Genomic DNA, 15,408 nt, shown 5'->3' with positions numbered 1-15,408 from the left:
GCCGGGCCATGAGGTTACAGATTGTGCTGGAATACAATTCTGCTGCTGCTGATGGCCCACAGCGCCTCATGGATGCCCAATTTTGAGCTGCTAGATCCGTTCTGAATCTATCCCATTTAGCACGGTGGTAGTGCCACACAACACGTTGGATGGTGTCCTCAGTGCGAAGACGGGACTACATCTCCACGAGGACTGTGCGGTGGTCGCTCCTACCAATACTGTCATGGACAGACGCATTTGCGACAGGGAGATTGGTGAGGACAAGGTCAAGTAAGTTTTTCCCTCGTGTTGGTTCGCTCACCACCTGCCGCAGGCCCAGTCTAGCAGCTATGTCCTTCAGGACTCGGCCAGCTCGGTCAGTAGTGGTGCTACCGAGCCACTCTTGGTGATGGACATTGAAGTCCCCCACCCAGAGTACATTTTGTGCCCTTGCTACCCTCAGTGCTTCCTCCAAGTGGTGCTCAACATGGAGGAGGACTGATTCATCAGCTGAGGGAGGACGGTAGGTGGTAATCAGCAGGAGGTTTCCTTGCCCATGTTTGACCTGATGCCATGAGATTTCATGGGGTCCGGAGTCAATGTTGAGGACTCCCAGGGCCATTCCCTCCTGACTGTATATCACTGTACCGCCACTTCTGGTGGGTCTGTCCTGCCGGTGGGACAGGACATACCCAGGGATGGTGATGGAAGAGTCTGGGACGTTGGCTGAAAGATATGATTCTGTAAGTATGGCTATGTCAGGCTGTTGCTTGACTAGTCTGTGGGACAGCTCTCCCAATTTTGGCACAAGTCCCCAGATGTTAGTAAGGAGGACCTTGCAGGGTCGACTGGGCTTGGTGTTTTGCCGTTGTCGTGTCCGGTGCCTAGTGGTCCGATGCCGGGTGGTCCGTCCGGTTTTATTCTTATTATGACTTTTCGTAGCGAGATTTTACAACTGAGTGGCTTGCTAGGCCATTTCAGAGGGCAATTAAGAATCAACCACATTGCAGTGGGTCTGGAGTCACATATAGGCCAGACCGGGTAAGGACGGCAGGTTTCCTTCCCTAAAGGACATTAGTGAACCAGATGGGTTTTTACGACAATCCGGTAGTTTCATGGCCATCATCACTGATACTAGTATTTTAATTCCAGATTTTTATTTAATTAATTGAATTTAATTAATTAATTGAATTTAAATTCGCCAGCTGCCGTGGCGGGATTTGAACTCATGACTCTGGATTTTAGTCCAGGCCTCTGGATTACTAGCCCCGTGTGCCCAGTAACATAACCACTATGCTACCGTACCCGTGTGCAACTCGTAACCCCAGCTTTATGCTTCATTTAGGTGCTACCTGAAGTACATAAGATGGCTGACTGCTGTCTATGCATAGGAACCTCTTAGGGTTGAAGTGGCTCACTTTTCCCGGCATGTGAGTCCTGAGATGGACCTACTGCAGGCTGCACCACTTCTGCTACTGCATGAGCAGCCAGGCCCCGTGGGCTTTCCGCCATATCTACAGGGATAGAGGGTGCTGACTTGGAGGATCTGGATGAATTGGCATCCTGACAGATAGCACCATCAGATGTGCCTATTCCAGCTGCTGCTGAGCTCTGCCTCACTATGACCACTGATCAGCATAAAGGCAATTGTAAACAATTTTACAACACCAAGTTATAGTCCAGCAATTTTATTTTAAATTCACAAGCTTTCGGAGACTTCCTCCTTCCTCAGGAAGGAGGAAGTCTCCGAAAGCTTGTGAATTTAAAATAAAATTGCTGGACTATAACTTGGTGTTGTAAAATTGTTTACAATTGTCAACCCCAGTCCATCACCGGCATCTCCACATCATCAGCATAAAGGCAGTCATGGTGGCACGAATGAGATCAGTGAAGCCCTGCCTCATGATTCTCTCTGATTCCCAAGCCTGTTCCAAGCTAGCAGAGATAACTCATTCCAATCAGGAATCCCAGACCTCTCTGGCAGCAGTCTGAACATCCATTGAAGAAGCACCAACAGCTATTAAGACCTCTGGCTTGGGCAGGTGGGTGGTGGAGGGACTAGGTTTGCCAACCATCCCGGATTGTTCGAGAGTCTCCTGGAATGGAGGTTTGGTCTCCCAGGCCCCGCTGCTGGCAACCCGGAAGAAAAGTTCTTCGATCCGTAGTTTGCGCCAATGCAATTTCACTTCTCATGGGTCAGAGATGGGCCCGAACTGCAGCCAGGGAACTTATAGTAATAATTAATTCAATTTATCAATTCCCTGCGTTATTCTCCACGGCCCGATCCGATCCGCAATTCTGGGCCCTAATAGCAGATGTCCCTACCTAGAATGCACTGCATTCTAGAATATGCCCTATCCATTTTATTGGAAACTGGCACTCAGCCATAGAAGGGGCTCTTTGTATGTCAAAGAAACATGCGCTTCACCAGTGCAGCAAGTATGTATTAATTTATTGAATATACTCACAATTTCACAAAATATGCAACAACTAGTATTGACTAAAGTGCAACATTACGTTGGCAATTTGTTATAATTATGGTGGATAAAACATATTTAGTCTTTCTTTATATTTAATAATTATCACAGATTTCACACTACACAAGTGTATATGTGTGAGTTTATCTATTTTATGGGTTTAGCCTTTAATCAAAAAGGCTGCAAGGTGTTTTTTTTTCCAAAGTATAATAGCTTTATTAATAAGAAGCTATAATAAGTAACAAAGATGTTAAAATACAAGCGTATAATTAAACATACTAATAAGATGAATACAACCTGGCAAAGTTTATCCCCATACAAGGCCTCCAAGTGCACGTTCGAAGATCCTTGATATTGGTTATCCAGCATTGCTTCAAGAATGTTATAATCAATACGAAAATGTTCTCATCTTATATACGTTTTTAGACACATTGGTCCCGATATTTACTCGAGGCTGTGAAGAGGGCGGGGGTGCGGAAGGATTTAAGAATGGGAAACCTGGAAGTACGGGTTTACTCCTCTCCCTTTTTTTCATGATGTGGAGATGCCGGTGATGGACTGGGGTTGACAAATGTAAGGAATCTTACAACACCAGGTTATAGTCCAACAGTTTTATTTGTGATTTTCAAATAAAACTGTTGGACTATAACCTGGTGTTGTAAGATTCCTTGCATCCCTTTTTTTCAACGTGGGTGTAACATTTACAACCCTCCAGTCCTCTGGCACCCCTCCCTATATCTAACAAGGATTGGAAGATTGTGGCCAGAGCCTCTGCAATTTCTACCCTTGCTTCCCTCAGTAACCTAGGATGCATTCTATCTGGACCGGATGACTTTTCTACTTTGAGTACTGCCAATCTTTTAAGTACCTCCTCTTTATCTATTTATATGTCTGATTACTCCAGAAAATGGTGGATTTTGTAAAGTGATATACTTATTAATACAATTTAATTATTAACTTGCTATTAAAATTAATTTGCTTGTGTAAATAATAGTGGAATACAGCAGCTGAGTTGATGATTATGATTATAAGTTGCAATTTTAAAATAGATTACTTTTCAATCCAGAAGTTCAAGGAAGTTTCCACAACTTTACTTTTAAACTGTTGTAAATTTAGCAATTGGAGTCCTTTTGTGCAACACATTTTGATGAAAGGTCATCGACCTGAAACGTTAACTCTATTTCTCGCTCCACAAATGCTGCCTGAAGTGCTGAGTGTTTCCAGCATTTTCTGTTTTTATTTGCTATTTACATTCTTGGTTTGTTCAGATTCATCTGTATCATGTCTTGCCTTATGCAATATTAGTTTAATGTTACTTAGTGTTACGTTGTTACTTAGTTTTAGTAACTTGGTAGAAAATAATTTCAGTGATCTTCATTTCTTTATTCAGATTTGCGACATAATTTGCAAATGGGAGCAGGCCTCCAAAGAACAACATCCTAGCAAATTTGAAGGAACTAGAACTGTCCGGCTCACTTATAAGAACAGGTAATGATCGAAGCAGATAGAGTTAGCACTAAAATGTTTATTTTACCTTTCTCAGCTACGCCATCTTCCCTGCAAAAGTTCTACAATAGAATCAATTATCCTTTTTATTACTCAAGTGTCAGATTGGGAAGTTTGTGGTAATTGACTTGTACCATTAATTTTTAATGTTGTCACCAAAAAAGGTATAATTTTCTAACCAACAGAAACAATTCTGCTTGAGGGAACTGAATGAGCAAGAGTTGCTAACTCGGTAGTTTATGAGCTTGTTGACTTCCCACTCAGTACGTTGCCTGTAATCCCAAATCTGGTTGTTCCCGCCTATGATTGCTCGTGTATACACTTTGTGAGACCTTCAATTAAACACCTACCTCATGTAAATAAAGAAAGGAAAGAAATTAAATTTATGTAGCACCTTTCACGACCTCAGGAAGTCCCAGTGACATTTTTCGGATGGGACATTAAATGGAGGCCCCGTCTGCCCTCTCAGGTAGACATAAAAGATCCCATGGCACTATTTTGAAGAAGAGCAGGGGAGTTCTTCCCGGTGTCCTGATCAATATTTATCCCTCAACCAACATCACTAAAACAGATTACCTGGTCATTATCACATTGCTGTTTGTGGGACCTTGCTGCGTGCAAATTAGCTGCCGCGTGTCCTACATTACAACAGTGACTACACTTCAAAAGTACTTAATTGGCTGTGAAGTGCTTTGGGACTCCTGAGGTTGTGAAAGGTGCTATATAAATGCAAGTCTTTACTTTCTTTTCAATATGTTGAATATTCGGTCCATCAGGACTTCAGAGTATCAGCTCTTTTTGTAGGCTGTTGTTGAAACTGGGCATCTCCATGTTGTCAAGGTGAAGGTGTAAAAACACTTCCATCAGGAAACCCATAAACTTTGTAAGGAATATTAATCTAAGGACTCCTGGTGAATCCTTAACCCCTACACCTTAACTCCTCGTCCAAGAATCTGCAGCAATTCACCATCCATGTCAAGGGAAGTACCAGACCCTTTTACATCAACCAGTCCAAATTATATTAACACTTATATTACCAATCGTCTACTTAGATACTATACTTATAAGCTACTGAATGAATGAGTTAACCTCTTCTTGCCAAAATAATCAGAGAAAGTCAGATCATGAAATCACAAACTAACATTTCTTTATTAACAAACTTACGAGAATACAATTAGCAACATAATAATAACAGTACGAGTACTCAAGATACTACGGTAGACATTATTAATGGATGGAATTAATATTGGAGGTTGCACAGGCAGTAAAGTGTATCACAGTAACTCAGCATCAACTGGGCTATACTTATTACAAGTTGATATTATACTCAGTCTTCATGATTGACATAGTCAGCAAGGTTGGTTTGGATAAGCTTCCATGTGTAACTAACAAGTTAACAGCATTGAATAGCCAGTCTATTGGCTATGTTAAAAGTTTAATTATTTATTCCTGCTGATAAACTCAGTTTTAGCAGAGATTCCTGGATCTTATACAACCTCATCCTTCCAAATCAGTACAGTAAGGTTAGTGGTCTTGCCTTCCTCTGAGATTCTTGGGTCTGCCTCAAGTCATCAGCTTGATGAATCTCCTTCTGTCATAGTAGTTAAGCCTTCTTCCAGCGTCTGTCTTCTCTTGTTAGCACTAACCTTGCTTCTGTTCAGGAACTTAACTCTTACCTACAAGTGATACACTGAATTATTTGCCTATCCCTGGCTAGTGGAGTTCTTAAACTTCTGTGAACTCCTGTAACCCCCCCTCCAAAAGCTTTCTATCCATCTTCTCTGGTCAGCTTCTCTCTGAAATTTTCTGTCAAAAGCACCCTCTTCATTTTTCAGACCTTTGATTCTCAAACCAAAACTCTTTTTCCCACCTGTTCATACACTGACCAATCAGAATGCTGCACCTCATGGCATGGATTCTCTTATTTAGGACAATACCTTAGGCATATGATAAGTCCTTATAATGTGAAAAATTTTAATGACTTGAGAAAAGCCAAGTCTACTCATTAGTTGCAAACTTCTTTCATCTTGTCTGGCTGTAAATAAAATTGATAAAACAATCCAGGTGAGAATTAGGTCACTCCCAGATTTATTTATTAGACTTCTTTCACTTTGGCCATAACTAATGGCATAAAACAGTACAAAATAAGAGTTACGTCACACTAGGCACATCTCTTAGTCAACAAAACATAACCCTCCAGCCACTGAAGAGAACCAGTTATTAACTCTGAAAATTCCTTTTGTCCTCACAGTGCTATCTTGGAGTACCCATTGTGCTTAGCATTAACCCTTTCTGTTTTCACAGTTCAGCAGGATTTTTGCAAGCACCATTTTTAGGACACCTCTGGGCATTTTAGAGCACACTTCCTACAGAGGAGTGAGAGAGAAGAGTACAAAAAGACAGGCAATAGTCAAAAGAAAAGAATGTCAAAAAACAAACTCGAAAAATAAAAATGTGGAGCGACCTGCAATCAGGAACAAGGAAGCTTGTCGTCTCAGAGAGGGCCAGTGACAAGAAATAGGCACATTTAGAAAAAACAAATGAAAAAAAGATGAATGACATATCAGGGACAGAAGGAATACAAAGAGACAGCTGATGATTAAGTTTGCTGTGAAGCAATGATTAACATAAAGGGGAGAGAGGCAGAGAAGGCACATACAGACATTCTAAAACAGTTTCTGCAGTGATACCCCAGGCCTTAGAGTGAACAGCTTGAAACCTTATGTGTTTATATGCAGAAAATAACAGAAAGTTTTGAATGTGTTTAAGGATGAAAATAAATTGATGGTTTATGATGAAATCCTAAGCCATCAAAGGATGTGTATAGTTATAAACACCCTGAGATTGTGCAATATTCTTCAGCATGCTTAAAGAGATACATACATTATGAGATATTGCACATTATTTTATGTATAATAGTATATGATAATTTCTCTTAGGAAATATGTATTTTTGCTATTTTGGTTGTAATTTTAAGGTTATAATGAATCCATCTCAAAGGATATCTGGCACAGCAGGTCTGTCAGCAGCTGAAACAGAAAGATAGGTTAATGTTTTGGGTGGGACCCTTCATCAGAACTGGCACAGATTTTGAATGACAGAAAAAGTGAATGTCATATAGTACAAGAATATATTTCATTCCATTATTTTCACATTCACAGGCTCTATTTCTCTACACAAGCTCGTGGAGAGACAGATAGAGAAAAACTATTGTTGATGTACCAAACAAATGATGAAATTGTAAACGGACACTTTCCTGTAAACAAAGAACTTGCATTAGAAATGGCTGCGCTACTAGCTCAGGTCAGAACGTCATTTACCTGTTGACTAATTCCAGTTTCAACAACTTGACTCATATTAATTGCGTAAAGAGAAAATGTACATTGGCTAATATAAATGCATAAGAAAAATGTTTAGATGCAGAGAATTCTGCTGTATTAAGTCAAATTCCTATGTATTTAGCGGTTTTTTTAATGTTCCTATCAGGCTTCATATTGGCCAGAAAATAACACTACAATCACATAACATTTCAATAGAAACAAGGATGACCATTAACAGTAGCAAGAATATTGTACAGCACCACAACAAAACTTACTCTCTCACAGCTTCAAAACAGAATTTTCTGCTAGTCTACACTAAATAACAGTAAGCCAGACAGCCTGTAGAATTTTGAGTTCTGACACTCCTTACTTTTAGAACAGGAAAACAATTTAAACATTACATTTTTTATATATATTATTTTTAGATAGAATATAAACTACACGACACACACACATACATATATATATATATATATATATACACATACACATACACACACTTGCTAAGAAGTTGCTGTGATATCTGACAGCCGGAGTCTGGCCAGAGCCTCATCTGCCGTCAAAACCAACGGGGTTAAAATCGCAGATTGACAGGAACGGAGTGGGAAATGAAGCCGTTGCATTTTAACTGCTCTCCTGCTCTGTTCCTGCTGATCAGGAGAGGTAAAAGCACCCCTTATATTTCAATTAAAAACTTGGAATGTATATCAGAAAAATGTCCTGAAAAAATTGATAATCAAAAACATTGCCTTTTTGATCCCTTTTCAATTGATCCTTTGAGCTTCTCCCCTAAATCCCTCCTGTTCTGAAGCCAGTGACACATGTTGGGGATCTGGCATCAGCAACCCTTCAAAATCTCACAAATTGGCCATTTTCCTGAGTAATCCTAGAGAACGAGTGCCAAGAAGCTATTTGACTTTGGGAGCCATCATGCTGAGCCTGATCCTATCTACACCCAAAATCCTTCCAGCAAGGGTTAATGGACAGCTATTGGAAGTGGCACCCTAATTGACTTTTGTTGTATTCCTTGGCTGGGGGTGCAGAAACCCAAGGAAGCACCTTGGGTGGGAGCTTGCTGTGTGCAAATTAGCTGCTGCGTTTCCACACTTCAAAAAAGTACTTCATTGGCTGTAAACACTTTGGGAGGCCTTGAGGACGTGAAAGGCGCTATATAAATTTAAGTCTTTCTTTCATATTGCTGCTCCAACAGAGGCTGACTAACTCAGCACAGAGCAGGGATTAAACCTTTGATCTTTCTGGTCATTATGGCAATACTTTTCAACCTGAAATGTATTGAAAGGGTTGTAATTCATATTGGCACTTGGGGCTGGAACTGATTTTGCCATTTTGTGAATCTTACACACCACTGCAGCTTTTCTCAGTATCAGGATGTTCTAATTAAAATGGTACAGTTGAGAGGTTTGACACTTAGACTTGTAATGCATTTTAAACAGCCTGAGGGTAAGGTGACACGACAGCTATTATTTGTATATTTTCCATTAGGTGGAGTTCGGAGACTTTGAACGACCATTCTCGACTCCAGCAGGTCAGGTCTCAATGCAATCCAAATCAAACCAGACTCTGAAGCAAGTAATAGAGAAATTTTATCCAAAAAGATATAAACAAGGCTGTTCAGATGAGCAACTTAAGTAAGTGTGGAGTCCATTCAGGACAAATACGGTGACGGTGCTAGTTTTATGTCATTTTACCATTCTATTCAGTATATATTCAGTTACTTAAACATGCAACTTTTTCTTTTGTTGAAAGAATATTTGTGTTTATTCTGCAATTATTTTACTTGTATTGAGTGTTTAGATAAAGTCAACAGCTTTTCACTGGTAGCATTTCAAAACAAATCTGAGCTTATAAAAATAATGGCAATATTCAGAAATATTTTTTGAATAAGTACGTGCAGAAGAACATCCTGTTTCTTTGTATCATTGTGTGTTTACTTATAGACAACTACGCCAGCGACTTTCTACTAAATGGATGGCTCTGCGAGGACGTGCTGCTGCTGACTGTGTTCGCATTTACTTTACTGTAGCTAGGAAGTGGCCTTTTTTTGGAGCAAAACTGTTTGCAACAAAGGTAGGATCTTGTTTACTCTTGTCCGGGTTTGATCCCCAACTGTGAACTTTCTTCTGACATTTTGCTATATTAAAGGTTTCATATAAATGTAAGCTGTTGTATCAGTCCATAGTGTTGAAGCACCAGCTGAAACCTAGGTTTTAAATATATTCAGCTCTGTTATTTCATTTATTCCTCAGCATGAAGTTTAATGGAGAGATGGGATATGGGTTCATACTTGCAAGTTCCCAATTTGAGTTGTACATTTGTGAGAAAACACTGAGCAGAGGAAGATGCTTCCCCAACGAGTAGTAGGGAAGATACAGTCACTCCCACTGAACATTCTCACAAACCTGCTAGTAGGTGGCTACAGACTGGCACTGACCGAGGCGTGGGAACAAATCTCTGACAGCCCTCCCTGCTGGCTAATGATGCATAGTTTGGGAAGACTTGAAAATGCAGAATGCATAGGTTTTACTCTGCCACAGAACAGTACAGAGGAAGATATCCACTATGCACTAAGTGTAGCAAAATCGTAAATACATTGTTTATAAGCACGCTTATGACTTTGTTGCACGTAGGAAATGTTCCACCTACAAGGTCAATGATAGTCAGAAAACAAAAGGTTAATCAAATAGTGGAAATGTTTTGAAAGCCACTACTACTTAGAATGCATGATTTATGTCAATTTTCCTTTTAAAGATAACAGGGGGCAGCATAAAAGTTAAAGATATTGAATTTTCTACATATTAGAAGACCACTTTTTTCATTAGTGATAGGGAGAAGGTTAGAAATCTATCTTCTAGCACTGGCGATTGGGACGTGGCAGTGAGAAATAAGGCAGGATGATGAACAAGAGGTCAAATAGTCAGATATAATTGATTTCACATTCTTTTGTTATCAGCATTTTCTGGCTTGTAAATACATCATAGTTCTATTTTTATTTCTGTTATGTAGCCTATTGCTCCACCACTATCTGATACTGCACCAGTATGGTTAGTTGTGCACGAGAATGGCATCAGCATATTGGAATACAGCTCTATGGTAAGAATGAGCACTTTTAAACATTGCATTATCACATTTGCCACCATGTTTAATCGAAACATGCATGTTGATACTGTTCAACCAAAATATGGCTTGTTACAAATTGGAGAGCTAGGTGGTGAAGGATAGAATACTAGAGTCCATTCTTCAGTTGCTTCCAAGCCTTTGTTCAGAGTTCCACATTTACACCCTAGATTAGCATTCTTATAAATGGATACAAGAGAGTTCCCAATTGATACGCACCACCTGAATACAATTAACACTAATTGATATAAATCACATGGATATAATTAACATGGCTTTTCCTCTGTTGCGAAGAAAGGAAATTTTCAGAAATTACCTCTACACACATGGACCAGTAAGTGCAGAAATTAATTAAAACTTTAACACCAAAAGTCAAAACTCTGGAACAACAAACAATTCAGCTGAATCACTGGTGCAAGCAGAATATTAGGAGAAGTCTACATAAACTCATGAGAGCTATATACATGGAAGTGTTATTGTCAGCCGCTCTTTCAATCGGACTGAACCAAGTTTCCAAAATGAGAGGAAAAAAATAATATAGCCCTTTTACATTGAACTGTTTTGCTATCAACTAGTTTTCCATTACTTAGATTTATAAGTCATTAAGTACAGGCGAATTTTGAAATTTAACAACATTCGGTATATGTATGAATTCAGAAATCAGAATTAAACAATTCAGGAGGAGTAGGGGCCCACAAGGAAAGTCCGGACATCTGTTGCCCTGGGCTCCACCCCCCTCCCCAGCCACAATACGTTTGTAACACCCCTCTCCTGGAATTTCCTTGCTGCCGGCAGCCTTCTCCTATTGCCCAGAGGCCACCCAATCGTCCTTCTCCCTCCACTGGCCAGCTTTCTGCTGGAAACAGCCAAGCAGCTGACCTGCACTGTTCAAATGAGGTCAGGCAGTTAAAATCTGCCAGGCCTCTAACTCAAACTCCCGGACGTTCCCGTCCACTTCCAGCCAGAAGTTAAAATCGGCTCTTAAAGATCTACCAGTATGAAAAGATAATCATCATTTGTTATTAAGGTAAAGACTAGCACTAAAAATTAAAAAACATTGATCTACTTTTTCTATTCATTGCACCTAATTCTTTTTGTTATTTTTCTAATTCCACAGCGCTTGATAGCAACATATTTGTACAAGAGTATCATGACCTTTGGAGGCTGTCGTGATGATTTTATGCTTGTAATTGGAAAGACAGCAGATGGTGTATGTACAAAAGACAAACCAACACAAAAGCTCCTGTTTGCCATGTCAAAACCAAAGGTTTGTATGATTATATTTTCAATCTCATATTACTTAAAACCATTGAGTGCAGTTTATGTTTATGTCTAGTTTTCTGTCACAGAAATGTGTACCTGTCCTTTATTAATGGTTAATTTGAAAAACAATTGAATCTATAAAAACAATTCACATTTATATAGGATCTTTAACATAGCAAAATGTCCCAAGTTGCTTTACAGTTAGGGGAGAGGATCTAGATCTAAGCAGGAGTTTTAGGGAAATTAGGAGAGGTACAGTTCAAGAGGTAGATTGTCAGGAGACTTTGTAAGTGAAGTGTGTCATAGCAAGCCAGAGGAGGTTGTAGGGATAGAGTAGAGGGATTTGTAGGCAACAAAGAGGATTTTGAAATCAATGTGTTAGAGTGACAGGACAACCATGGAGAGTGCACCCATGATTTTTTGATGTGCTGATTTTAACAACCAGGCCTCATTTAAATCCCGCAGGCGCTGGCCGACTTGCCGCTTGTTCCTGGGGGGAAGCAGCGGTAAATCACACGGCTCGCAGGCTACCAGCTGACACAAGGTAGTTGGCGGGATTGGGTTCTGGAGGTGTCTCATGGGGGCCTACCATTCAGGAATGGGATGAGGGCAGTCCTGGAACAGGGGAGGTCGAAACTTTTCTTATGGGGCCTGGAACAGCACTCTAGCTTACCCTTTCGGTCTCTTCTGATGCTGATCCTCTTCTGTCCCGGGTTGGCAAGCGGCATCCCCAGTCAGGTCTGAGTTAAAACTGCAGTCAGGTCCCGATGACATCTAGACAGCAGGTTAAAATTGCAGGCGATGGGATCCTGGCGGCTTCAGGGCGAGTAAGTAACTTGGGGCATTTTAATTGCCCAGTTTCCGCCGGATGGGTAGGATTAAAACCGCCCCGATAATCTTAGAGTTGGGTCCATTATCCAGACTGCTTGCCCGTAAAAGATTGTTCCAGTCCCTAAATAAATTACGGGACATGATTTTGCAATTCAGTGCTTTGAATAATGTTCAAATGTTTGCTCTATTCCTTCGTGTAGTGGTAAGAGTAAAACATTGCTTCATTTTAATATTAAATATTCTGACTTTCACTAATTAGCAATTAATCAAGTATTTGTGTTTTGTTGTTTTTTTGCTAATTTAATGAACAATCCCAGGTCTAAAGTTCATACACTGAAGATAAAGCTAACTATTTTCAATTCAAAAAAGGTTTTTAACAAAAAGGCTGCCTTGTACATCAGGATAGGAGTTTTCTCTGTTACACTGTTCAGTGGTTCACTTGAAAAAAAGTTAAAACTGTAAATTCAAGCAATGTTTGCTCCCTATCCAGGGGTGTCTTCCATTTTGGAAGCATTGCTTGAAAGATGCTTACAATAGGTAAGCCAAAATTGTGATTGTGTGCATAGGGGCACATTGAACAGACTATCAAGATGTTTATCTGCCTTAATGTGCACCCAAGAGCGCAGAAGAGTACATCCAGCCATACATTTGTCACATGGCGATATTTTTATTCATATCACTACTTAAAGCCATATTAGAAATACTGCAAGTACTGTAGTTCCAGTTTTCTATGACGCTAACACCTGGAAAGATACTGCTGAACAGTTCCTTATTTATATTAAAAGAAAGTTCTGTCATGAACTAGGACTCACCAATTTTTTTTTACAGATTCTAGAGATCACCTTGCTGACAGCCGGTTACATCAATGGTTTCCAGCAGCAGAAAGGGGCAGTTCACCACATGTCACTTCCATCTTCACTTTCTGTCCAGGCAGGAGGACACAAATTAAAGGACATGGGAAGTCAACCATTACTTTCATACTCTAGGCCAACTAAAGGACCAACCTTGTTATAATAATGATCCTAATGGTAGTACTGAAACCTAATGGTATTTGCTATAAAAAGTTACATTACAATGTCCCTTTATCCATGCTGAAAAAATAGTTGGAGTTTATACACGACTTATGCATAAAATTCACTGAAATTTTAATCAGCATCAATAAAATCCCATTGTTTCTTGCAGTATAACGGCAATAGTTCAAGCAAATAAACAATAAAACATTTACAGTTCTTTGTTTAATAACTAGGGCTCTAGCACTCTTGGACAGAGGGCTACCTAACACTGTCCCATGCTTTGCATGTCTCCAGGGTGCAACAGTTTACACTCTTAATTAAAAGAATCAAAAGGCTTACTCTACCTGAACACATAACTTTTACTAAGATTAACACTATATTATTTATAATATTTTGTGGCAAAAATGTCAGAAATGCCATTGTTATTTTTGGTAATCAAGTTATTAAACCAATTTTGGCACAACTTCTGTGTAGCCACATAAGCAACTTTGCCTTTTTACAGATTTTATTTGTATCTAATAATCTTTCAAGTAATGTATTTTAAAATTTCTATACTTTCATTCCTAGCCATGAAGCCTATCTTTATTTAACAATTTTATTTATATTAGTGAACAATTGTGTGAATTGCATAACATTCCCACCCCCCAACCTTGCAGTTACCAACAGTAAGAAACAAAAAAGTGCAGAAAGCATTCTCTGGCATTTTACTGACTTAAATCTCAGTTTCAAACACACAGGTACCAGAAACAAATCAAGGGAAAGGCAGAATGGACTAGACTATGTCCAACGAACAATCACTGCAGGTTTTGTAAGGCAAGAGATAGATATTTTGTCCAATCTTATTTCATCCATCCCGAAAGGCCCTACAAAAACCCCACCATAGCATGCAATTGTTGTTTAAAATGATTTCAGGATTTTTTTGCCTCTATTATGCTGCCTAGAAGTCTTTCCATTTGTGTGAATAAGAACTTCCTGACATCAATACTGAATTTGCGTTTTACTAGTTTAAATTTACTGTCACAGTTTAATTTGATGTGGAGATGCCGGTGATGGACTGGGGTTGACAATTGTAAACAATTTTACAACACCAAGTTATAGTCCAACAAATTTATTTTAAATTCCACAAGCTTTCGGAGGCTTCCTCCTTCGTCAGGTGAACGGTGTGGAAAAACCTGACGAAGGAGGAAGCCTCCGAAAGCTTGTGGAATTTAAAATAAATTTGTTGGACTATAACTTGGTGTTGTAAAAAAGTTTAATTTAAGGTAGTGCTATAGTTCTACCTTTTTATACCAATATAAAGAAACTCTTCTATAAGGAAACTTTTCAGTCGCCTCCTTTCAAGGCTGAAAAGCTCAGGTTTCTCCCGCCTGTCCTTACAATTCAGTACTCTGACGCAAGGAATTAGTGCCATTCCTTCTCTCTGAACTGTCCCCAGGTCTTCAGTGTTTCCACTGTGTCTTGGTAACCAGTACTTAAGGTGTGGGGTCTGTCCACAGCAAGATAGTTTGAGTATGGCTTTCTTCAACTTGTACCCTATTGTTCTGCTGTATCATTCACCATTCTATTTGATTTATTCATTGATGCTGTGCATTGATTGAATATATTGAGGGTTGATTCTTCTCAAACCCCTAGATCACTTTCAACTTCACCCGTGACTATTTCAACACTGTTCACAGAGTACTTATATTGCCAACTTTTTCTTTCCATATAAAGGACTTTGCAAGTGTCTGTATTAAATTTCATCTACCAATGTTTTGCCCACTTAACATAGTTTGACTAACTCTTTTTGTACATAATCACTTACAACTGCACTTTCAAACTCCCAATTACTTAGCCTTTGACCATCTATTCATTAATCTGCTCAATCACTACCTCACCTGCATC

At 39.5% G+C, this 15,408-nt stretch overlaps 1 protein-coding gene and 1 long non-coding RNA gene across 3 annotated transcripts in view; one reads left to right on the top strand and one right to left on the bottom strand.

Moving 5' to 3' along the window:
* The window catches only part of plekhh2 (pleckstrin homology domain containing, family H (with MyTH4 domain) member 2), a 107,533-nt gene extending 92,953 nt beyond the window's left edge, over positions 1-14,580 (top strand). Inside the window, exons 24-30 of the mRNA XM_067988801.1 lie at positions 3,847-3,944; positions 7,124-7,265; positions 8,786-8,931; positions 9,241-9,370; positions 10,307-10,393; positions 11,535-11,684; positions 13,340-14,580. Of these exons, the coding sequence (XP_067844902.1) occupies positions 3,847-3,944; positions 7,124-7,265; positions 8,786-8,931; positions 9,241-9,370; positions 10,307-10,393; positions 11,535-11,684; positions 13,340-13,525 (939 nt within the window). The 3' untranslated portion in view covers positions 13,526-14,580. The remainder of the gene's footprint in view (positions 1-3,846; positions 3,945-7,123; positions 7,266-8,785; positions 8,932-9,240; positions 9,371-10,306; positions 10,394-11,534; positions 11,685-13,339) is intronic.
* The window catches only part of LOC137324482 (uncharacterized), a 20,170-nt gene continuing 9,849 nt past the window's right edge, over positions 5,088-15,408 (bottom strand). For both annotated transcript variants that reach the window (XR_010963625.1, XR_010963626.1), the window contains 3 exons: positions 13,324-13,433; positions 12,354-12,632; positions 5,088-6,991 (listed from right to left, as the gene is read on the bottom strand). This is a non-coding gene — a long non-coding RNA (uncharacterized lncRNA). The remainder of the gene's footprint in view (positions 6,992-12,353; positions 12,633-13,323; positions 13,434-15,408) is intronic.

Source organism: Heptranchias perlo, chromosome 8 (genome assembly GCF_035084215.1).
Source record: "Heptranchias perlo isolate sHepPer1 chromosome 8, sHepPer1.hap1, whole genome shotgun sequence".
Lineage (NCBI taxonomy): Eukaryota > Metazoa > Chordata > Chondrichthyes > Hexanchiformes > Hexanchidae > Heptranchias > Heptranchias perlo.
Note: the sequence above shows the minus strand (reverse complement) of the source record. Positions and strands in the feature narration are given on the sequence as shown.